General features: G+C 45.6%; 1 protein-coding gene across 1 annotated transcript in view; it reads right to left on the reverse strand.

Moving 5' to 3' along the window:
* LOC122944191 (complement receptor type 1-like) overlaps window positions 1–11,756 on the reverse strand; it is a 380,940-nt gene extending 369,184 nt beyond the window's left edge. The window contains exon 1 of the mRNA XM_044302417.1: window positions 11,676–11,756. Within this exon, the coding sequence (XP_044158352.1) occupies window positions 11,676–11,748 (73 nt within the window). The 5' untranslated portion in view covers window positions 11,749–11,756. The remainder of the gene's footprint in view (window positions 1–11,675) is intronic.
* Window positions 11,757–25,551: the final 13,795 nt, after the last annotated feature.

The following is a 25,551-nucleotide window of genomic DNA, read 5'->3' on the forward strand; positions in this document are numbered from 1 at the left end:
TCGATCCCTGGCCCTGAATGCCAGCATTTCTAAACTACTGGCCTATGAAATGCTGTCATTTAGGCTGGTGGACACAGACAGCTTCAAACAGCTCATGTCGCTTGCTGTCCCACAGTATGTTGTTCCCATCTGCCACTACTTCTCCAAGAGAGCCGTGCCTTCCCTGCACAACCAAGTATCCGATAAAATCAAGTGTGCACTGCGCAACGCCATCTGTGGCAAGGTCCACCTAACCACAGATACGTGGACCAGTAAGCACGGCCAGGGACGCTATATCTCCCTAACTGCACACTGGGTAAATGTAGTGGCGGCTGGGCCCCAGGCGGAGAGCTGTTTGGCGCACGTCCTTCCGCCGCCAAGGATCGCAGGGCAATACTCTTTGCCTCCTGTTGCCTCCTCCTCCTTCTCGGCTTCCTCCTCCTCTTCTTCCTCCTGCTCATCCAGTCAGCCACACACCTTCACCACCAACTTCAGCACAGCCCGGGGTAAACGTCAGCAGGCCATTCTGAAACTCATATGTTTGGGGGACAGGCCCCACACCACACAGGAGTTGTGGCGGGGTATAGAACAACAGACCGACGAGTGGTTGCTGCCGGTGAGCCTCAAGCCCGGCCTGGTGGTGTGCGATAATGGGCGAAATCTCGTTGCAGCTCTGGGACTAGCCGGTTTGACGCACATCCCTTGCCTGGCGCATGTGCTGAATTTGGTGGTGCAGAAGTTCATTCACAACTACCCCGACATGTCAGAGCTGCTGCATAAAGTGCTGGCCGTCTGTTCGCGCTTCCGGCGTTCACATCCTGCCGCTGTTCGCCTGTCTGAGCTACAGCGTAACTTCGGCCTTCCCGCTCACCGCCTCATATGCGACGTACCCACCAGGTGGAACTCCACCTTGCACATGCTGGACAGACTGTGTGAGCAGCAGCAGGCCATAGTGGAGTTTCAGCTGCAGCACGCACGGGTCATTCGCACTGCAGAACAGCACCACTTCACCACCAATGACTGGGCCTCCATGCGAGACCTGTGTGCCCTGTTGCGCTGTTTCGAGTACTCCACCAACATGGCCAGTGGCGATGACGCCGTTATCAGCGTTACAATACCACTTCTATGTCTCCTTGAGAAAACACTTAGGGCGATGATGGAAGAGGAGGTGGCCCAGGAGGAGGAAGAGGGGTCATTTTTAGCACTTTCAGGCCAGTCTCTTCGAAGTGACTCAGAGGGAGGTTTTTTGCAACAGCAGAGGCCAGGTACAAATGTGGCCAGCCAGGGCCCACTACTGGAGGACGAGGAGGACGAGGATGAGGAGGAGGTGGAGGAGGATGAGGATGAAGCATGGTCACAGCGGGGTGGCACCCAACGCAGCTCGGGCCCTTCACTGGTGCGTGGCTGGGGGGAAACGCAGGACGATGACGATACGCCTCCCACAGAGGACAGCTTGTCCTTACCTCTGGGCAGCCTGGCACACATGAGCGACTACATGCTGCAGTGCCTGCGCAACGACAGCAGAGTTGCCCACATTTTAATGTGTGCGGACTACTGGGTTGCCACCCTGCTGGATCGACGGTACAAAGACAATGTGCCCACCTTACTTCCTGCACTGGAGCGTGATAGGAAGATGCGCGAGTACAAGCGCTTGTTGGTAGACGCACTACTGAGAGCATTCCCAAATGTCACAGGGGAACAAGTGGAAGGCCAAGGCAGAGGAGGAGCAAGAGGTCACCAAGGCAGCTGTGTCACGGCCAGCTCCTCTGAGGGCAGGGTTAGCATGGCAGAGATGTGGAAAAGTTTTGTCAACACGCCACAGCTAACTGCACCACCACCTGATACGCAAAAGGGGTATAGATGCCCGTGATGAGAACATAGTCCTGCCACTTTACAAATCACTAGTCAGACCACACATGAAGTACTGTGTATAGTTCTGGGCTCCTGTGAACAAGGCAGACATAGCAGAGCTAGAGAGGGTTCAGAGGAGGGCAACTAAAGTAACAACTGGAATGGGTGGACTACAGTACCCTGAAAGAATTATCAAAATTAGGGTTATTCACTTTAGAAAAAAGATGAATGAGGAGAGATCTAAATATATCGGGTCAGTTCAGAGATCACTCCCATCTATTTATCCCCAGGACTGTGACTAGGGGACCTCTTCTGCGTCTGGAGGAAAGAAGGTTTGTAAAAACATAGAAGAGCATTCTTTATGGTAAGAGCAGTGAGACTATGGAACTCTCTGCCTGAGGAGTTGGTGATGGTGAGTTCACTAAAAGAGTTCAAGAGGGGCCTGGATGTATTTCTGGACTGTAATAATATTACAGGCTATAGCTACTAGAGAGGGGTCGTTGATCCAGGGAGTTATTCTGATTATGAAAAGTTAAGGAAGGATCCCGGAGACAGATAAAGTCCTCTTTCAGCTCTTCTTTATTATTCATAAACAGTAGACAGACATAACCATCAGGTACACGGCAGGATGACGCGTTTCGGGTGAGTACCCTTAGTCGTAACAAATAGCTGAGTGTGGCCCCTCAATATAAAGGAGTTGAAAACAAACCTCCCCCAATAGGGAGGAACTGGTTTCAAACAACATTAGTTGCAACACACTCGGACACACCTTTTTTCGTTCTCTACATCAATCAGATAGTAATTGATGACACACTGCGTAGACATTCCTCTGACTTGTTAACCCCGGGTTAGAGAACGAAAGAGAACGAAAAAAGGTGTGTCTGAGTGTGTTGCAACTAATGTTGTTTGAAACCAGTTCCTCCCTATTGGGGGAGGTTTGTTTTCAACTCCTTTATATTGAGGGGCCACACTCAGCTATTTGTTACGACTAAGGGTACTCACCCAAAACGCGTCATCCTGCCGTGTACCTGATGGTTATGTCTGTCTACTGTTTATGAATAATAAAGAAGAGCTGAAAGAGGACTTTATCTGTCTCCGGGATCCTTCCTTAACTTTTCATTGCCTGCCACGGGAACACTTCCCTAGGGCCTCTGGAGCCGGGACCATACACACGACCAGAAAGGTGAGCTGGAAGCACTACGGAGTGCTTCCTGGGGTTCCGTTCCATGCATCCGCACCACAAAAAGAAAGAATATGCTCTATCTTTTTGCGGAACAGAAGGATCGCGGACCCATTCATGTGAATAGGTCCATGATCCCCATGCGGCTGGGCCACGGTGGGTGCCCGTGCATTGCGGGCCACAATTTACAGTTTACAGCACGGGTTTTACACAATTTGCGGTCTACAGCACGGGCAGGCGGCAGGGCAGCCAATCAACAAGCGTTTAACTCGTGTGCCCTTAGAAGCCAACACAGACATGCCTACTAATGGCATGTCTGTGTTATCAGCACTGGCCATGTTGGTGCAGTACTCGAAACAGCGCAACAAGAAACACAGGTCTTGCATGAAGGCCCAGTCATTGGTGGTGAAGTGGTGCTGTTCTGCCGAGTGACTCACCCGTGCGTGCTGCAGCTGAAACTCCATTATCGCCTGCTGCTCGCACAGTCTGGCCAGCATGTGCAAGGTGGAGTTCCACCTTGTGGGCACGTCGCATATGAGGCGGTGAATGGGAAGGCCGAAGTTACGCTGCAGTGCTGACAGGCGTGCAGCAGCCGGGTGAGAACGCTGAAAGCGCGCACAGACGGACCTCACTTTATGCAGCAGCTATGACATAATTATTTTTAAGGAACCTCTGCACCAACAAATTCAGCACATGCGCCAGACAAGGGATGTGCGTCAAACCGGCTAGTCCCAGAGCTGCTACGAGATTTTGCCCATTATTGCACACCACCAGGCCGGGCTTGAGTCTCACTGGCACAAACCACTCATCGTCTGTTGTTCAAGGCTCGTCCATAGCTCCTGCGCAGTGTGGGGTTTGTCCCCCAAACAGATTTTTAAAGTTTTAAAACTGCCTGCTGTCGTTTAGCCCTGGCTGTACTGAAGTTGGTGGTGAAGGTGTTATGCTGACCGGATGAGGAGCTTGTAGAGGATTAGGAAGCAGAGTAGGAGGAAGAAGCAACAGGAGGCAAACTGAAGCGCCCTGCAATCCTCAGTGGTGGAAGGACATGGCAAAACTGCTATCCGCCTCAGGCCCAGCCGCCACTGCATTTACCCAGTGTGCCGTTTCTGAGATTTAACGTCCCTGACCGTGCTTACTGGTCCATGTATCAGTAGTGAGGTGCACCTTGCCACAGATGGCGTTCCGCAGTGCACACCTGATTTTGTCCCCTACTTGGTTGTGCAAGGAAGGGATGGCTCGCCTGGAAAAGTAGTGGTGGCTGGGCACGACATACTGTGGGACAGCCACAGCCATAAGGCCTTTAAAACTATCCGTCTCCACCAGATGGAATGACAGCATTTCAAAGGCCAGTAATTTAGAAATGCTGGCATTCAGGGCTAATGATCGCGGATGGGTAGGGGGCTACTTCCTCTCCAGCGTATGGGAGATGGAGAGCTGAACGCTTCCGTGGGATATTGTGGAGATGCTTGGTGACCCAGGTGGTGGTGTTGCTGGAAGATCCTCTGTTTGCGGGGTGGCGGGTGGCACTGTCACTCCAGAGGTTGATGAAGAGGCCGAGATTGCAGCAGAAGAGGAAGCAGGAGTAGCCAAATACCTTTCTTGGTTTTTGAGGTGTCTACTCCACTGCAGATCGTGCTTTGCACTTGCTGCGGTGGGCAGTAGCAAGCGTACTGTCTAGGGGATGGCGGTTCCGCTTTTGCACCCTGCTCTCTTGTCTGCTGTGCTGGTGGCTCTGTGCGACCACCGCCTCTTCCTCCGAACTACATAGGTCACTCGCATGACCTTGATTCCATGTGGGGTCGATGGTCTCATCGTCCTCCACACCATCTTTCACCCAGTCTTCACCCCTGCCCTCCTTGTCGGTCTGCACACAGCAGTTGGCACCTGTGTTTCGTCATCATCCGAGACGTGCTGCAGTGGTCCTCCCATGTACTTCTCTTGAAACATAAGTGGTTGGGCATCTGTGCACTCAATCTTTTCCATTTCTGGGGCATGGCTAGTTGGATGGCCCTTGGAAACCGTGCTAGCAGAGTCATCAAAAAACAGAAGAGACAGAATATAACAGCAGTATCTAACGTGTGTAATTCACACTGACAGATGCAGCAAAGGCCGCAGATTTAGTATTTTGCCAAAATGGGTGTTATTTTTAATAACCGAATATAACTCCAGTATCTAACTTGTGTATTTCTCACTGGCAGATGCAGCATAGGCCCCTGATGTAGGGTATTGGCAAAAATTGGTGTTTTATTAAAACCAGAATATGATTGCAGCATTTCAAGCTTGTATTTCACAATGACAGCAAAGGCTTCAGATTTAGTATTTTGCCCAAAATGGATGTTTTTTTTATAACAGAATATAACACCAGTATCTAACGTGTGTATTTCACGCTGACAGATGCAGCAAAGGCCCCAAATTTTGTATTTTGCCCAAAATGGGTGTTTAAAGAAACAAACTGAATATTACAGCAGTATCTAACGCGTGTATTTCACACTGACAGATGCAGCATAGGCCCCTGATGTAAGATATTGCCAAAAATGGGTGTTTTAAAAAAAAAAAGAATATTATTGCAGTATTTCAAGCTTGTATTTCACACTGACAAATGCTGCAAAGGCACCAGATGTAGGGTATTGCCAAAAATGGGTGTTTTTTTAAACCCAGAATATAATTGCAGAATTTCAAGCTTGTATTTCACACTAACAAATGTAGCATAGGTCCCAGATGTAGGATATTGCCAAAAATTGGTGTGTTTTTTTAACCCAGAATATAATTGCAGTATTTCAAGCTTGTATTTGACTGTCACAAATGCAAATATTTTTCTGTGTCACTGGGCTCAGGGCAGCATAAAAAGATTGCGCACTGCACCCACAGAACAAAATCTATTTGAATCGCTGAGTTAGGGCTCTTTCACACTTGCATTGTCCGGATCCGGCGTGTACTCCATTTGTCGGAATTACACGCCAGATCCGGAAAAACGCAAGTGAAATGAAGGCATTTGAAGACGGATCTGTCTTCAAAATGCGTTCAGTGTTACTATGGCAGCCAGGACGCTATTAAAGTCCTGGTTGCTATAGTAGTAGTGGGGAGCGGGGGAGCGGCATACTTACCGTCCGTGCAGCTCCCGGGGCGCTCCAGAATGACGTCAGAGCGCCCCATGCGCATGGATGATGTGCCATGCAATCACGTCATCCATGCGCGTGGGGCGCCCTGACGTCACTCTGAAGCGCCCCGGGAGCCGCACGGATGGTAAGTATACTGCTCCCCCGCTCCCCACTACACTTTACCATGGCTGCCAGGACTTTAGCGTCCCGGCAGCCATGGTAACCATTCAGAAAAAGCTAAAAGTCGGATCCGGCAATGCGCCGAAACGACGTTTAGCTTAAGGCCGGATTAATGCCTTTCAATGGGCATTAATTCCGGATCCGGCCTTGCGGCAAGTGTTCAGGATTTTTGGCCTGAGCAAAAAGCGCAGCATGCTGCGGTATTTTCTCCGGCCAAAAAACGTTCCGGTCCTGAACTGAAGACATCCTGATGCATCCTGAACTGATTTCTCTCCATTCAGAATGCATTGGGATAAAACTGATCAGGATTCTTCCGGCATAGAGCCCCGACGACGGAACTCTATGCCGGAAGAAAAGAATCAAGGTCATACGAGTGACATGTGCAGTTTGGAGGAAGAGGTGGTGGTCGCACAGAGGCACCAGCACAGCAAAAGAGGGTGCAGGGTGCAAAGCGTCTGTTACATTTTTTGGTGACATTTTACAATTTTTGCCGTGAGTAAAATACCTGCTCTGCATAGGTGACAGGGACCGAAATGTATAAAATTCGTCTGTTACATTCTCAGGTGACATTTTAAAATTTTTGCCGTATACAAACCCCTGCTCTGCCTAGGTGACAGGGACCTAATTTTTGTAAAAATCGGCTGTTCCATTGGTGGGTGACATTAACCCATTTTTGTCGTTGAAAAACCCCTGCTCTGCATAGGTGACAGGGACTTACATTTTTATTCGTCTTTAATTGACACGCCCCCCCCTCCTTTCATTCAATTCTTTCGCTTTAATAACTTGTCCTACATTTCCGCCCAATCACATTTAAGCCATTGACCTCCCTTGGATGTGGTATCCCTTTCTCATGCTCCCTCTCCGGCATGGAACCCTGATTCCCCGTTACCCGTGATCACCATGGTAGGAGTATAAAAGAACATTGAAAGTTGATAGAGAAGATATCCAATTGGATCGTGTACGTCACGCGGACATGGGATCAGGCAGAAGTTATCTAGAGTCAACAAAGCGGCAGCAGGGCCTCTCCTGTCTAACGTTTCCTAATCCAAAATACCGCGGTGACATTCTCTTTAATTTTTTATTGCTCATTCCAATAACAGGGCATCTTAAGAGTCCTGCATTGTTATTTGTTGTCACTACCTCCCCGAGTCGGGAGTGGATAATTGCCATATGCCCCCTCCTTTACTTGGATGCTTCTGTTTCAATAACTTGTCCCACATTTCCGCCCGATCCCATTTCAGCCATTGACCTCCCTTGGATGTGGTATTCCTTTCTCACTCCCTCTCCGGCATGGAATCCTGATTCCCTGTTACCCATGATCACCATGGTAGGCGCATAAAAGAACATCGAAAGTTGATAGAGAAAATATCCAATTGGATCGTGGAAGTCGCGGGAACGTGCGACATGGTAGAGCTTGTATTTCACTGTCACAAATGCACATATGCTGTGCTGGTGCACTGAATTGCATAAAATGGCCGCCGACGCCCACCTAACTAACAGACGGATAAAAGTTATTTTTCTGTGTCACTGGGCTCAGTCGGGAGTGGATAATTGCCGTATGTGTGCACACGCCTAAACGTACTGACTGATGGGTTTGCCCCCTAAACTTCTGGGTCTCCATATTGGGCACATAGCCCAATTATTTTTTATATTTACCAATGTTTTGGGGTGTACCCAAATTTAAACAAAAAAATATAAAAACTAAATAAAAAATCAGTGTAGGCTACCTCCTCCTCCACCGCCGCTTCCACCTACACCGCCACATCCACCGCCTCCTCAACCTCCTACTCCATATGGACCTCCTCCTTCTAGATCAAGATTATTATTTTTATGTATTTTATGTTATTCAAAGTCATTTCCCTATCCACATTTGTTTGCAGAGCACTTGCCACGCTCTTAATCACATGTTGCTTCCTTTTGCAGCCCTCTGGCCCTTTCCATGACTTTTTTACAGCCATTTTAGTGCTCCAAAGTTCAGGTCCCCTTTGACTTCAATGGGGTTTGGGTTCAGGGTCAAGTTTGGGTCCCGAACTCGACCTTTTTTGTGAAGTTCAGCCGAACCCCGTCAAACCCGAACATCCAGGTGTCCGCTCAACTCTAGTCATCAATATTAAACTCTTGGAAAACCACTTTAAAGTGTAAAATACAAGTAATTCTGATTCTGTTCCTATGAAACTGTGTCATACTGCCCCTAGAACACAATGCCTGCAGATTCACATAGTGCAGTTTGCAATACTCTGTGATGATCTTTTTAGCTAAAGAGGACAGTGGATATTTAAGTGGGAAAAGTATAGAGAAAAGATGACAGAATTCTGGGGGTCATTTATCTAGCTGGAAAAGGGCCTGCATCGCATCGCTGACACGGAGGTAAGTATAAGTGTTTTTTTGTTTTTTTATATATATATGTATTACAATACTTTTAGTAAAAGTCTTTTACTGGCACATGATGGGGCATGGGGGGCCTCTTGTTACTGGCACATGATTGGGGGGCCTCTTGTTTCTGGCACATGATGGGGCATAGGGGGGTGCCTCTTGTTACTGGCACATAATGGGGGGGGGCTCTTGTTACTGGCACATGATGGGGGACCCTCCTGTTACTGGCACATAATGGTGGGGGTGCTCTTGTTCCTGGCACATGATTGAGGGGACTCTTGTTACTGGCACATGATGGGGGGGGGCCTCTTGTTACTGGCACATGATGGGGGGCCCTCCTGTTACTGGCACATGATGGGGCATTGGGGGGCCCTCTTGTTACTGGCACATGATGGGGCATTGGGGGGCCCTCTTGTTACTGGCACATGATGGGGGCCCTCTTGTTACTGGCACATGATGGGGCATGAGGGCCCTCTTGTTACTGGCACATGATGGGGCATGGGGGCCCTCTTGTTACTGGCACATGATGGGACATGGGGGGCCTCTTGTTACTGGCACATGATGGGGGGCCCTCCTGTTACTGGCACATGATGGGGCATACGGGGGTGCCTCTTGTTACTGGAACATGATGTGGGGCCCTCCTGTTACTGGCACATAATGGAGGGGGGGTGCTCTTGTTCCTGGCACATGATTGGGAAGGGCTCTTGTTACTGGCACATGATTGGGGGGGCTGCTCTTGTTACTGGCACATGATGGGGGGGTGCTCTTGTTACTGGCACATGATTGGGGGAGGGGTTCTCGTGTTCCTGGCACATGATTGGGGGGGGGGGGGCTTTTGTTCCTGGCACATGATTGGGGACCTGGGGGGTGTTTTTGTTCCTGGCACATGATTAGAAGGGGCTATTGTTACTGGCAAATGATTGGGGGGGGGCTCTTGTTACTGGCACATGATTGGGGGGGCTCTTGTTACTAGCACATGATTGGGGGGGCTCTTGTTACTGGCACATGATTGGGTGGGTGCTCTTGTTACTGGCACATGATTGGGGGGCATCTATGGGGGCACTATAGGGGCATCTACTGAGGCCACAAAGAAGGGCTATTTTATATGGGGGGCCCTGTACAGTAGCATTTTATACTGGGACACATTATGGTGGGTACTGTGGGGGAGAGGAGTACTATGGGGTCATCTACGGGGGGCACTAAGAAGGGGTATTTTATACTTTCAAATTATGGGGACACTGAGGGCATCTACTGGGGGCACTATATATGGGGCATTTTATGCTGGTACATTATGGGATGCACTAGGAGGAAGGGGGAGAGGAGCACTATGAGGGCATTTACTGGGGGCACTATATAGGGGTATTTTATACTGGCACATTAGGGGGCACTATTGGGGCATTAGCTCAACTGGGGGCATTACAAGGGGTTATTTTTTGCACTGTCACATTATAAGGAGAATTATTTCTATTGGCGGGGGCATTATGGCGGACTTTATTACTCCCCATGGTATGAGCCCCCTAGTAGCAGCACCAGCCTCTCCCTGCTCTGCTATCCCTCTGCCCCTTCTCCAAATCCTTATTATGAAATCTTTCTCATTAGGATAAAACACCTCAGCTCCGCCGAGCCCCCAGCCAGAGTGTTGAAGTGGTGTCCGAGATCCCCAAGGGCCAAGCCAAGTAATTGTAAGTTTTCATGTGAAATATATTTGTTATACACATATAGCCTACACTGTGCCCCACAATATACAGTATACCTCTACACTGTGCCCCACAATATACAGTATACCTCTACACTGTGCCCCACAATATACAGTATTCCTCTACACTGTGTAGTCTGTTCTATAAGCACCATTGTTTTTGCCCTGTGAGTTCATGCCTGCACCTTCTGTGACACACACACATCCCGTATGCGCTGTGAATGGGGATTGCGGTGCATGCACAGTCTCAGGTTCCTACAGACTCCACATTTGTGTACCACAATCCCCATTCACCCATTCATGGCACATGCGCAGGATCTCAACACGTTGCTGTCAAGTAAGCTGCAGGTGTGACTTCACATGGGAGAGGTGTTGCGGTCTGGAGGGCACAGAGGACCCCCTACCACACCGCTTTTGACACTCTGGGCCCCCATAAGTGTTTTACTTTTAAAAAAAATATATATTTTTTTAAGCTAAGTAAAGGCTAAAGAACAGATTCTATAAAGTTATGCAAGGTAACGATACATCTATATATATTCAGCTATGCTGGTGATTTCATATGCATAAAATATATGACAGATGCACATTATTTAAAAAATTGCTCTGCGCTTTCATTTTCTATAAAAAGGCCCATTAAAATTGTCAGCACCAGGCCCATGATGCTCTTAATCCGGCCCTGCTTATATGTAGAAGGCACCTCTTCATAACATTGGTGATCCACTGCCAGCTATAAGGCCTCCCACTGTCTTTGTTTTGGATAAACAGGAAATAATCAAAACTGCCCTGTGTAACCCTGGTCTTAGGCTACTTTCACACTAGCGTTCGATCGGATCCGTTCTGAACGGATCCGATCATATTAATGCAGACGGAGGCTCCGTTCAGAACGGATCTGTCTGCATTAAATTGGCAAAAAAAAGCTAAGTGTGAAATTAGCCTGAGCGGATCCATCCAGACTTTTACATTGAAAGTCAATGGGGGACGGATCCGCTTGAAGATTGAGCCATATTGTGGCATCTTCAAACGGATCCGTCCCCATTGACTTACATTGTAAGTCTGGACGGATCCGCACGCCTCCGCACGGCCAGGCGGACACCCGAACGCTGCAAGCAGCGTTCGGGTGTCCGCCTGCTGAGTGGAGCGGAGGCTGAACGCCGCCAGACTGATGCAGTCTGAGCGGATCGGCATCCATTCAGACTGCATCAGGGCTGGACGGAAGCGTTCGGGTCCGCTCGTGAGCCCCTTCAAACGGAGCTCATGAGCGGACAGCTGAACGCTAGTGTGAAAGTAGCCTTATACAGATACTCAAATGATATCTTACCTTTCTCTGGATTTGGAGCTGCACAACAGGACATTGCAAATAAGAGCAAAATGTAGAATCCTAATGCAGCCATTCTGAGAGCCGAGCGGTTACGTCTCCAACTTAAGCCAAATGCTTAATAAAATGCAGAATTTATTCCCAAGTAACTATCCTTGTTTGTTACTGGAATTGTTGAAATTACCTGGTAACTAATTTGCAAGAACAGAAAAGTAAATAGGTAATTTGTGTTGCAATAATCCAACATTGTTTAAGTAGAGGTCATATTTCCTTTGTAAAGGATTTCTATAGAACTTACACAAACATACCAAGGCTAACAGAGATAGAAAGTTTGCCAAGCACTGATATAATAGATCAGGGGCATAGCTAAAGGCTCATGTGCCCTGGTTCAAGAGTTCAGCTTGGGCCCCCCTTCCGTCAGTGCTTTGTGGCCAGAGGCAGGGAAGCACCTAGCCTTCGTGCTGCCTTAACCTAACCCCTTCACTACAGCCAGAGGTATAACTTGACCAGAATGCACTTTCTATAATACTGGTGTCTGCAGCACAAGGGTCTTTGGGCCCCCTCACACTCCTGGGCCCAATAGAGACTGCTACCTCAACACCCCCTATAGCTACGCCCCTGTACCAGACTTTTAAATATTATTCACTTTATTTTCCATCTCCAGTATATTCCTTAGTGCTGCATAGATATTGTCATTGTTCCTATCAGACCTCCAGACTGGAGCTCATAGTCTCATTTCCCTATCTCTAACACACACATAGCAGTTAACAGTAACAACTATTGTAGTACTGTAGCATAGAGATGAGCAAACCTTTTGAGATACAGTTTGTTTCAGGTTCGCCAAATTTTTTAAAAAAGTGCAGTTCAGAACCGAAACAATTCTACCCGAACTAAAGTTGCTGCAGTTGCCCTAAAAATTGGCAGATAACTCCCTCTACTCCCCTAGGACTCTTTTTGTTAATTTTTGTGAAGAATTTTTGCATTTTACTCTCACCCCTCCCTAAGCTCTTGAACATAATGACAGCAATAACAAATAATGTCAGAGTGACACTGACATCCATAGCTATAAATAAAGGCATGGTTGATGGCATTAACCCCTTAGTGCTATATGATGTATATAATCGTCATGGATTACTGCTACTTAGTTCTCCATGACTAGTATAGTGTCTGCAGACATGGTGACAGTGCTGAGACCCAGGCAGCCAGGGATCCCAGCTTAAAGGCCCGGAACCAATAAGGGTGGTCCCGAGCCAGAGATCGCTCTGATTGGCTAGTCTGCACAGACTAGCAAATCAGAGGGTTATAATGTCGGCAAAAAGTTCTGATACCCACAGTTCATGAAGTGTTGATCCCCCTCCTTCCCATGGTCCCGTGTCCAAGTTCAGGATAGCCGGCAGCAGTGCTTTCCCTTGCACTAATCTGTATGGACCACTTTATGGAAGGGGTTAACAGGGAAGGAGCTCCCCCCTCTCCCCCCGCTGCTGTGCTGTGGAAGCTGCCTTATGCTTGAATGGTTCACAGAGGGAGGGAGCTCCCTCCCCCCATTGGGCCCCTGCATTGCTGTGGCAGTGTCCCGATGGTCACCATGCCAACCGGACACCTTCACAGGTATCTGGCCTGGCATGTGTAAATGTGTATTATAAAGCCATCAACGCAATGTAGCTTCAAAAACCAAGTGGGTCTGATTTAAAAAAAAAGAATGAAAAAAAATATCTAATTTCTTCTTATAGCTGCACACTTATAATGGATTAAAAATTAAAAAAATAAAACACACTACACATGTTTGGTATCACTGCGTCCGTAACGACCTGATCTATAAAAGGATCACTTTACTTTCCCTGCATGGTGAACGCCATAAAAAAAAAGAAAAACTATGATGGAATTGAAATTTTGCCCACCTAATTTTCCAAAAAATCATATTAAGGCCTCATGTACACGACCGTTGTTGTGTCCTGTGTCCGTTGTTCCGTTTTCCGTGATTTTCTGCGGACCCATTGACTTTGTCATCCGCGTCCGTGATCCGTGTTTCCAGTCCGTGAAAAAAATATGACCTGTCCTATTTTTTTCACGGAAAACGGTTTGCGGACCCATTCAAGTCAATGGGACCGTGAAAAAACGTGGAGGCACACAAGATTGTCATCCGCATCTGCGCATCCGTTTTTTTCCTATCATTTGCATGGCAAACTTGACTTTTTTTTACTTTCCTTCATGTCTGGTGATCCTCCAAAAATAAATGAAGACGCACGGAAACAAAAACGGAAACAGATCACGGAACAACGGAACCCCATTTTGCAGAACGGAACACAACAACGGTCGTGTGCATGAGACCTTAAGGACTCAGCCCTATTTCACCTAAAGGACTTGGCCATTTTTTGCAAATCTGACCAGTGTCACTTTAAAACGCTTTGACTTATCCAGGCCATTCTGAGATAGATTTTCGTCACATATTGTACTTCATGACACTGGTAAAATGAAGCAAAAAATAATAATTTGTATTTATTAAAAAATACCAAATTTACCAAAAGTTTGTGAAAAATTGCAAATTTCCAAGTTTCAATTTCTCAACTTTTTTAATACATAGTAATGCATCCAAAAATAGTTATTACTTTACATTCCCCATATGTCTACTTCATGTTTGGATCATTTTGGGAATGATATTTTATTTTTTGGGGATGTTACAAGGCTTAGAAGTTTAGAAACAAATCTTGAAAATTTTCAGAAATTTACAAAAACCCAATTTTTAGGGACCAGTTCAGGTCTGAAGTCACTTTGTTAAGGCTTACATAATAGAAACCACCCAAATATGACCCCATTCTAGAAACTACACCCCTCAAGGTATTCAAAACGTTGTTAACCCTTTAGGTGTTCCACAAGAATTAATGCTAAATAGAGATACAATTTCAAAATTTCACTTTTTTGGCAGATTTTCCATTTTAATAATTTTTTTCCAGTTACAAAGCAAGGGTTAACAGCCAAACCAAACTCAATATTTATGGCCCTGATTCTGTAGGTTTTGCTGGACTGGTTATTTTGACATCATGTCCCATTTGAAGCCCCCCTGATGCACCATAAACTCCATAAAAGTGACCCCATCTAAGAAACTACACCCCTCAAGGTATTCAAAAATATTTAACAAACTTCGTTAACCCTTTAGGTGTTCCACAACAGAGTTATTTGCAAATGGAGATAAAATTCAGAATTTCAATTTTTGGGCAAATTTTCCATTTTAATCCATTTTTCCCAGTAACAAAGCAAGGGTTAACAGCCAAACCAAACTCAATATTTATGGCCCTAATTCTGTAGTTTACAGAAACACCCCATATGTGGTCGTAAACTGCTGTACGGGCACACGGCAGGGCGCAGAAGGAAAGGAATGCCATATGGTTTTTGGAAGGCAGGTTTTGCTGGACTGTTTTTTTTTTTTTACACCATGTCCCATCTGAAGCCCCGCTGAAGCACCCCTATAGTATAAACTCCAAAAAAGTGACCCAATTTTAGAAACTACGGGATAGGGTGGCAGTTTTGTTGGTACTAGTTTAGGGTACATACACAGATTTTTGGTTGCTCTATATTACACTTTTTGTGAGGTAAGGTAACAAGAAATAGCTGTTTTGGCACAGTTTTTATTTTTTGTTATTTACAACATTCATCTGACAGGTTAGATCATGTGATATTTTTATAGACCAGGTTGTCACAGATGCGGCAATACTTAATATGTATGCTTTTTTTTCTATTTATATAAGTTTTACACAATGATTTCTGTTTTGAAACAAAAAAAAATCATGTTTTAGTGTTTCCATAGTCTGAGAGCCATAATTTTTTCAGTTTTTGGGCAATTACCTTGGGTAGAGTATGATTTTTGCGGGATGAGATGACGGTTTTATTGGCACTATTTTGGGGTGCGTGTGACTTTTTGATCACTTGCTATTACACTTTTTGTGATGTAAGGTGACAAAAAATTGCTTTTTTAACACCGTTTTTATTTTTATTATTTTACGGTATTCACCTGAAGGGTTAGGTCATAAGATATTTTTATAGAGCAAGTTATTACGGACGCTGCGATACCTAATATGTATACTTTCTTTTTATTTATGTAGGTTTTAGTGTTTCCATAGTCTGCGAGCCATTATTTTTTCAGTTTTCGAGCGATTACCCTGGGTAGGGTATGATTTTAGTGGGATGAGATGACGGTTTTATTGGCACTATTTTGGGGTGCATATGACTTTTTGATCGCTTGCTATTACACTTTTTGTGATGTAAGGTGACAATTTTTTTTTATTTAGCACAGTTTTTTTTCCAGTTTTTACGGTGTTCATTTGAGGGGTCTGGTAATGAGATATTTTTGTAGAGCCGGTCGATATGGACGTGGCGATACCTAATATGTATACTTTTTTTATTTATGTAAGTTTTGCACAATAATATCATTTTTGAAACAAAAAAAAATCTTTTTTTTGTATCTCAATATTCTGGGAGCCATAGTTTTTTCCGTTTTCCGAGCGATTACCTTGGGTAGGGTTTGATTTTTGCGGGATGAGATGATGGTTTGATTGGCACTATTTTGGGGTGCATATTGATCACTTGCTATTACACTTTTTTGTGATGATGTATTTTGATCGCTTGCTATTACACTTTTTGTGATGTAAGGTGACAAAAAATTGTTTATTTAGCACAGTTTTTATTTTTTTACGGTGTTTATCTGAGTGGTTAGGTCATGTGATATTTATATAGAGCCGGTCTATACGAACGCGGGGATACCTAATATGTATACTTTTTTTTTATTTATGTAAGTTTTACACAATAATATCACTTTTGAAACAAAACAAATGATTTTTAGTGTCTCCATATTCTGAGCCATTGTTTTTTATTTTTTGGGCCGATTGTCTCAAGTAGGGGCTCATTTTTTGCGGGATGAGGTGACTGTTAGATTGGTACTATTTTGGTAGGCAAACGCCTTTTTGATCGCTTGCTTTTGTACTTTTTGTGATGTAAGGTGACAACAAAAAATGGTTTATTTAGCACAGTTTTTATTTTTTACTGTGTTCATCTGAGGGGTCATGTTATGTGATATGTTTATGGAGCCGGTCAATACGGACGTGGCGATACCTAATATGTATACTTTTTTTTTCCCTACTTTTTACCAATTTTTTTTTACTTTATTTGAGGAAAATGAAGTTTTTGTTTATTTTTACTTAAAACGTAATTTTTTGAGGGGAAAACTTTATTTTTTAAAAAAAAAATTTACTTTATTTTTTGTCCTACTTTTGGTGGTCTAATCCCTTTTACAATGCATTCCAATACTTCTGTATTGGAATGCATTGGCTGTATGAGTAATACTGTGTGTATTACTCATACAGCTTCCGGCCTGTGAGACTTCCTTAGACATCGCGCTGCATTCCATGCCATCGGGTCCCCCCTACAGCCGCCTAGGGACCCGATGGCACCGCCGCCCGCTGCCTGCCATAAGGTAAAAGCCACAAACCGCAGGTCTGAATTGACCTGCGGTTTGCCGTGATCGCCGACACGGGGGGGGGTCACAGGACCCCCCCGGCGTTGTGACAGGATGCCCGCTGAATGATTTCAGCGGACATCCTGTTGCAATTAACCACCGCCGCACCGCAATCGCGATTTAAACTTAGGACGTACCGGTACGCCCCGAGTCCTTAAGGACTCGGGAAACAGGGCGTACCGGTACGCCCTGAGTCCTTAAGGGGTTAAAAAAAAAACATTTTAAAAATTGCTTCTAAAATTCTAAGTCTTTTAACATCCCAAAAAAATAAAATTACATCCTCAAAATGATGCCAACATAAAGTAGACATATGGAAAATTTAAAGTAATAATTATTTTGTCTAGAACTATTTTGTCTAGGTATAACAATCTGCCTTAAAAACAAAGAAATTCTAATTTTGAAAAGTATGAATTTTTTAAAATTTTCTGTAAATTTAGATTTTCTTTTATAAATAAAGGTGAGCCCTGTACTCGTGTCTAGCACTGTCCCTACCTACTCTCACAATCTGCCCTAACAGTCCGCAACAATATCACATATTCAGACAGCACTCCAGTAATGATTGCAGAGTGGAACGTTTATTCAGCCAGACAGGTTAGTGCGCATCATTTGGAGCCCTTCATCAAGCTGGTGTACACAAATAACAAAAGTCATGATAAATAACAAAATTATAAGGACATGAAAACATATAATTCTCATATATACAGATGCGTACACCCTTAACTGATCACTTACCTTACTTAACATGTCCTGAGATGTGTGTCACGAGATGACGTTATATCTAAATTGGATAAATTGCAATACAACGTTCAGACAGCAGGCGGCGCTTGGTGTTACTAGCTATACAATGTTCAGACAGCAGGTGGCACATTGTGTTACTAGCTAAATACCTGAACTTAAGGTAAAGACCTGGTAATGGAATTACAATTGTGAAATTTGGCCAGTTTCACTTCGGGTCTTTGTCTTACATTTATCATATATTGTATGAAAAAGGAATGCATTTTTTTTTTTTACTGTGCAAAGATTGCCATATATTTTAACCTGTGCCATTGTTTACTACAATTCTATATGAAGTATACTATGATTTAGATACACTTGGTGTCAGTATACAGTGCTAGTCTAGTATTATATTTATCATATTCAAAATAACACACCCCAACCACAGTATTATGCAGAGATTATTATATACTTTTAACAGTCCCATTACATGTTACAAATGTACATAATATAATTCAGACACATTGGGTGTCAGTATATACTGAAATTTGTGCATGACATTTAAAATACTTATTGCTTATTGATTGTCTGCTGAGCTGTGTATCTACTCCTATCATGTGTGATACTGCCTGCTAAGCTGCGTATCTAATCCTTTTATGTGTGATACTGCCTGCTAAGCTGTGTATCTAATCATATTATGTGTGATACTGCCTGTTGAGTTGTGTATCTATCACATCATGTGTGATACTGTCTGCTGAGCGGTGTATCTAATCGAATCCTGTGTGATACTGTCTGCTGAGCTGTGTATCTAATCCCATCATGTGTGATACTATGTGCAGAGTCATGTGTCTAAGCCTATTGTGTTTGATACTGTCTGCTGAGCTGTGAATCTAATCCTATCATGTGTGATACTGCCTGCTGAGCTGCGTAGCTAATCCTACCATTTGTGATACTGTCTGCTGATCTGGGTATCTAATACTTGATACATTTGACATTCTAAGTCTCATAGGGTGTTTAATCAGCTGCGGGCACACGTCCAATTGCCTTCACCTACCTGAGGTATACTTGCTCTGGAAACCACTGGAGTAGATGCCCCAAAATTTGGAATTCATCTGACAGAAAAGGCCTTTTATGCCGCTGTATAAACATAAGACAAGGACCATTCTTTGTGCTGGGTGGTGGCGGATATGCGTGGGCTGGCATGATGAAATTCAATTACACGTGGTCGTCACAGGTGTTCAATTCCTCATTCATTTTTAGAAATGTGAGGTAGTCCACACTGTCGTGAGCTAGGTGAGAGCGCTTATCAGTCACTATCCCCCTGCTGCGCTGAACGTCTTTTTGGACAGGACACTCGACGAGGGGCAAGCCAAGAGTTCCATGGCAAATTGTGCCAGCTCTGGCCACAGATCAAGCCTGCACAGCCAGTAGTCTAGGGTTTCCTCACTTCTCAGAGCATCCGCATCGGCCATTAACCTGATATAGTTGGACACCTGTCGGTCTAGGCATTCCCTGAGGCTGAATCCAGAGGGCGGCTGTCAATGGGTTGGCTGCAAGAATGATCTCATATCCGTAGTGACCAACACATCTTCAAACTCCACCTGTTTCGCTGTGGGTGGAAATTTCTCTGCCAGCGCCTTCAATTCTTCCAGCACTCAGTGATGCTGGTAACATGTGCACCATTTTGTGTTTGTACCGGGGGTCTAAGTACGGTGCACCCAGTACTGGTACTTGCCCACTGGAGCATGCAGGTGTCACGGAAGGTGTACAGAAAACCAGAAGACACAAATGAAGATCCGACTGACTTGATCCAAAACTAAGGAACAGGAGGGTAAGCCCTGTAAGAGCCCTAGCTCTCTCCCTTACTGCTCAGCCTATGCAAAAATCTCAATGGTAGAAAATGGCATATCCTCGTTCCTCGACTGTATGCACCTGAACACCCTATAATAGTGAGGGGACACGACCACCGGCTCCCTACACTAAATACGGAGGGAGTCAGGGTCACCTAGGATCAAGCCCACAGGCAAACAGAAATAAAGAAAACAGACTTATCTTGTGGATGCAGTAGTAACAGCTTCTAGCATCAGCACACTCCAGGAAGTTGTAAAAACCGCAGAGTGATGCAGTATGGGAAGGGATTTAAAGGGATGCAATCAGTGCAACTATATGACAGCTGAGAGAGGCTAACGAGAAGAGAAAATGAAAGCAAAACAAAAGGAACCTCAAGCAGGAGGTTCTGAAGAACATCTGTCAGAGCCTCTCAGATGTCTGGTGGTGACAGCAGGCCCCCATTTGAACTAAATTGGAAGCATTGGAATGCCCTGGCTCCTGCTCAGGAGAATGTCATCCTCGGTCTCCTCCCCCCAGTCACAGACAACACCATGGATCCCCTGAAAAGTTTGAAGTCCCCCTCAAAGCCTGCTCTTCCTTTTCCTCCACCTCCTTCCCCCAGCCACCATCCTCCTCTGACTCCTCTTCAGACTCCTGTTGACCCCTGGGAACTCATTCAGCATTGCAACTACCTCATTTTCCTTCCTCGTTTTCCTGCTCCTCGACAGCTTGATCAATGACACGACACAATGCACGCTCCAGAAAAAAGGCATAAGGTATGATGTCACTGATGGCACCCTGGCTGCAACTGACCAGCTTGATGATCTCATCAAACGGCCGCAGAAGTACGCATGCATTGCGCATGAGAAGCCACTGGTGCGGTGAAAAGAAAAAAAGCTCCCCAGAACCTGTCCTGCTGCATAGTTCATAAAGGTAGTTGTTAACTGCACATTGCTGCTGGAGCAGCCTATAAAGCATATACAAGGTGGAGTTTCAGCGCGTCAGGCTGTCACAAACTAGATTTCTGACGAGCAAGTGGTGTCGCTGCTGAACGTCAGCAAAGTGAGCCATGGCCGTGTAAGATCTTCTAAAATGGACAGAGATTTCCCTGGCCTGCCGCAAGACGTCCTGGACCCCGGGGTATTTGGCAAGGAATCGCTGCATGACTAAGTTCAGGATGTGTGCCATGCACGGCATGTGTGTCATTTTGCCCTGTTTCAGTGTGCTCAGCAGATTGGCACTGTTGTCGCACACCACTTTGCCAACTGTCAAATTGAGCAGGTTTAGCCACTGATCGGCCTGTGACTGCAGAGCTGAAAGCAGTGCAGAACCGGTGTGGCTCTTGGCTTCCAGGCAAAACATACGCAGCACAGCATGGCAACATCTCACCTGGGACGTCAAATAGGTTCTGGGGAGATTGGGGGACGCAGCGGAAGAGGCGGTAGCAGTGGAAAAGGAGGAGTCAGCCAAGGAGGAGATGGAGGATGGAGTAGTAGGAGGAGAAGAGGCAGGCCTGCATGAAATCCGTGGCGGTAACACCAAATCCACACGGGAGCCACTGGTTACATGCTTGACAGCTGAAGGTTCACCCAGTGAGCAGTAAAAGTTATGTACCTTCTCTACCCGTGTTTTCTAGACCACGTGTCCGTGGTCAGATGTATCTTGGCACCGACACTGTGTGCCAGAGATATATTCACTTGCTGCTGAACATGGCCATATAGCTCTAGGATGCCATTCTGGCCACAAATTTTCTAAAGGCCTCCGAGTCCACCAGTTTATATGGCAGTAGTTGGCGGGCTAGCAGTTCCGACAAGCCAGCGGTCAGCCATTGGGCAATAGGGTTATCAGGCGTCATCAAACTTTTACGCTCAAACATTTGGGCCACGGAAGCCTGCCTTATGCCAGATGAACGCGACAATGGCATGGTGGAAGGTGGAGTGGAGGACAAACGGGAGGAGAGAGGAGAAGAGGCAGGACGTGGAGTGCCGGGAGTGTGGCTTTGTGTGTTCTGACAGTGTTGCTCCCACTGGGCTTGATGATTGGAGGCCTTCTTAAGGCGGTGGTCCCTAGGTGAGTGTTGGGCTTACAGCGACTTATGCGTGGACAGCACAGGCTGCAGATGGAAACACTATTGTCAGCAGCTGACACCCTGGAAGCGACTAAAATGACCGTGCATGGTGGATGGCTAGTTCCAGATACATTTTGCCTATTGTGCCCTGCGAACTATGCCTGCTTCTCCTCCTTCTCCTCCCTCTTTGCTGCTCCGTCTCTTTCTCTGAACTCACCTTCTCTTACTCTCTTGTGGGCACCCAAGTGATGTCCATCGACACATCATCATCCTCACCTTCACCACCACTGACATTTGAGATCTCGGAAGTAGGCAGCAACAGCGGGGACCTCCCTCCTTGGGCTGATCTGGGTACTGTCGTCAGACAGCTGGGTAGCGGCCATTGTTACCTCCTCTTCCTCATCCGATGTCAAGAATGGGTGTGCATCGGTAAGGTCTGGAAATGGATGGGAAAATAATTCCTCTGTCTCATGTGGAGGGACTATGGTGGATTTGGGGGTGCACATAGCTAAGAGTGAGTAGGGTGCAGATACAGAGGATGAGGGTGCAGAAGCGGAAGGGTGAGTGAGCCACTCAACCAACTCTGGTGTGTCCTTTGAAGTAATTGCACGCACCTTCTCCAACTTCCCACTTAGACTCCGGCCTGGTGCACCTGCTCGACCCCTACCACCCCTGTGGAATGGCCTGCCTCTTCCTCTGCCTGTCATTTTCAAAATGACCCTATCAGGGCTGGTGCAAGGATTTTTGCCACCCTAGGCAAAAGCTAATTTTGCCGCCCCCTTGACTCCGCCCATTGACCACACCCCTTTTTCCGCCCCTTTTTCAGCCACCTATTGCATGCAACATTTAACTATGGTCGTGTACCCTGTGCCAGTCCGACTATGGTCATTTATATATAATATCGCGGGATTTCGCGCCCGAAGTCAGGGCCGGTGCAAGGATTTTTGTCAACAGAAGCAAATGTACATTTTGCCCCCCCCCCATCATTTCACATTTCTGCCCCTCATGATTCATGTCCATCTCTTGCCCCCTCTCCATCATTTCACATTTCTGCCCCTCATGATTCATGTCCATTTCTTGCCCCCCCATGTGCTAATATCATAGTGCCATCCTCTCCCCCTGCCCCCTAATGTGCCAGTATAAAGTGCCTCTCTCCTCCCCCCTCCATGTGCCAGTATCATGGTGCCTACTCTGCTTATGGGTGGCGCCGGCCCTGGACCCTATGCCTAAGTCCCTAGTATATCTAACCCCTTAATCAGTCTTTTGTGGAAGCAGGTATAACATACCCCTCAAACAGTTTTTTGGGGAGGCAACTGGTATATCACACCCATTGCAATTAGTTGTTCTAATAGTGTTTGTCTCTCTATATAGCTGCGGTATCGCAGCAGACCCGCACACAACTGCTGCACAGTTCAAATGCACTCTATAGAAAGTATTAGAAAAAATTTAAATAGCAGCACAATGAAAAAATGAAGCCTTTCTTGTGGTGGTGCCAGCCGTGTTAGGAGCCAGTCTGAAGTTCCCCGTTGGATGCGTCATATATGAAAAACCGCAGCACTCACTTGTCTTCAATTATGCAGGATTTATTTACCAATAACAATGCGATGTTTCGACCGTCATGGTCTTTCTCAAGCAACAAATAATGTGAACAAAAGCAGATATATATACACACTCCCTCCCAGTAGGTCACATGTCCAAATTAAATATGCAAATTATAAATCAATTATGTGAATTATCTAGATCTCCCCAAACTGTTGTCTGATCTCTTATATCTAAATATATTTATCATTACCCTGTATCTATTACACACAGTGTCATAATTATATAACATCAAAGGTGTTTACTTATAAAAACCTTGGTAGGAGTGTGGTTGGCACATCATGGAGTGGACCTTCCTCATCGTTCCGTGTTGTCAGAAAAGCGCGGGCATCTCAGCGTTTCCTCGTTGGATGTGCGCATGCGCTGGGAACACATGCAGGCTCCCAAAGGAGCTCATCCTAGCGTTCCTTCTTGGTTAGTGCGCATGCGCATCGGGGATGAGGCTGAGTTCCCTGTGCTGACGTGCTTCTTGTGTTGCTATAGTGACGTTCTAATCAAAACATATGGACGTGTCACACCGAGACCTCAGTGTGATGTTTCAGCACCTCCGTGTGTGTTTAATATTATCCTTATGCAACGTAAGTCTCTGCTCAAAATAATTGATTCAGCATTATCTGTATAACCTGCATGCCACTGCTCCAATTCTAGATTTAACCCTTACAGGTAATTTTACAGTACCAATACTAGGCAGTTCTTGGCCTCAATTATAACCACAGAGTATGTCCATGTGTATGTCTACATGTGTTTAGTTCACATTTCTTCAAGAGAGTAAGTCTGTCCCCCCCTCTTTTTAACACATTAATTCTTTCCAAAATTGTAAATTTCAGATCTTGTTCTTTATGTTGTTTTTCGGAAAAATGTTTAGCCACAGAAAGATCTTTTCTTTTATCTCTAATAGACTGTCGATGATTATTTAGTCTCGCCTTGATATCGCACGTAGTCTCCCCCACATAGAGTAAGTGACATGGGCACCACAACACGTCTACTACCCATGAGGAATCGCAAGTCAAGTATTCTTTGATCTCAAAGCGTTCCCCAGTCTGCAGATGTGTGAAATCCCTACCCCTCTGTAGATACTTACAATTCACACACCGCAGACATGGGTAACAACCTGTCCTCTTAGATTTACATAAGGTCTGCTGGACTTGTTTTTTCTGCCCCTCTCCCTCAGTTCTAACAATCCTGTCTTTGATGTTTCTGGAGCGTTTATACAACATTAAGGGCGGTACGAAATCACAGGGAAACTGCTCCTCAATGCACCCCAATGTGAACGCACAATCCGCTCCACTGCCGGACTTTACTCATTGAATGTTGTTACAAATAGTATCCTCTCTATATTTGATTTCACTTTACCCCTCAAAAGAGTATTGTGAGTTACTTGGTCGGCTTTATTCCTATTCTCCTGAATAACCCTTTTAGGATAGCCTCTGATTTTAAATGAATTTTCCAATTTTTTTTAACGCCTCTTCCGCGTGCTCCTCATTGTCTACAATTCTTTTTACCCGCAACATTTGGCCATATGGTAGTGACCTGATCGTTTTTCGTGGGTGCCCACTTGAAAAATGTAAAATCGTGTTTTTATCTGTAGCTTTAATATTTAGATCTGTATGTAGGCTCCCATTTTCCACGTAGATCTGTGTATCTAAAAATTGCACCCGTTCACTCGAGGCCGTTAGCGTAAATTTTATATTGTTATCCATATTGTTCAGAAAATCATGAAATACATGTAGCGACTCGCTTGTACCATTCCAAATGATGAACACGTCATCTATGAATCTCCACCACCCCAGCACATTGCTGAAGTGGGGAGAGTCATAGATGACACGTTCCTCCAATGATCGCACAAAGATATTTGCATAAGTGGGTGCGACGTTGGATCCCATCGCCGCGCCCACCCTCTGCACGTAATACCTGTCCTGGAAGGCAAAATAATTATGCCGCAGCGTAATCTCCAGCATATCCACCAAAAAACTCCTCGCCTGTTCTGTATAATGGGAATGTTGCAACATATTACGTACAGTTTGAAGTCCCTGTTCATGCCCTATTGATGTATATAGCGACACTATATCAAAGGACGCCAATATCACTCCAACCGTAACTGAAATCTTTGCAATCTTCTGCAAAAAGTCTCCAGTGTCCCTGATATACGACCTTGCTTCCAT

This window comes from Bufo gargarizans, chromosome 7 (assembly GCF_014858855.1).
Source record: "Bufo gargarizans isolate SCDJY-AF-19 chromosome 7, ASM1485885v1, whole genome shotgun sequence".
NCBI classification, from domain to species: domain Eukaryota; kingdom Metazoa; phylum Chordata; class Amphibia; order Anura; family Bufonidae; genus Bufo; species Bufo gargarizans.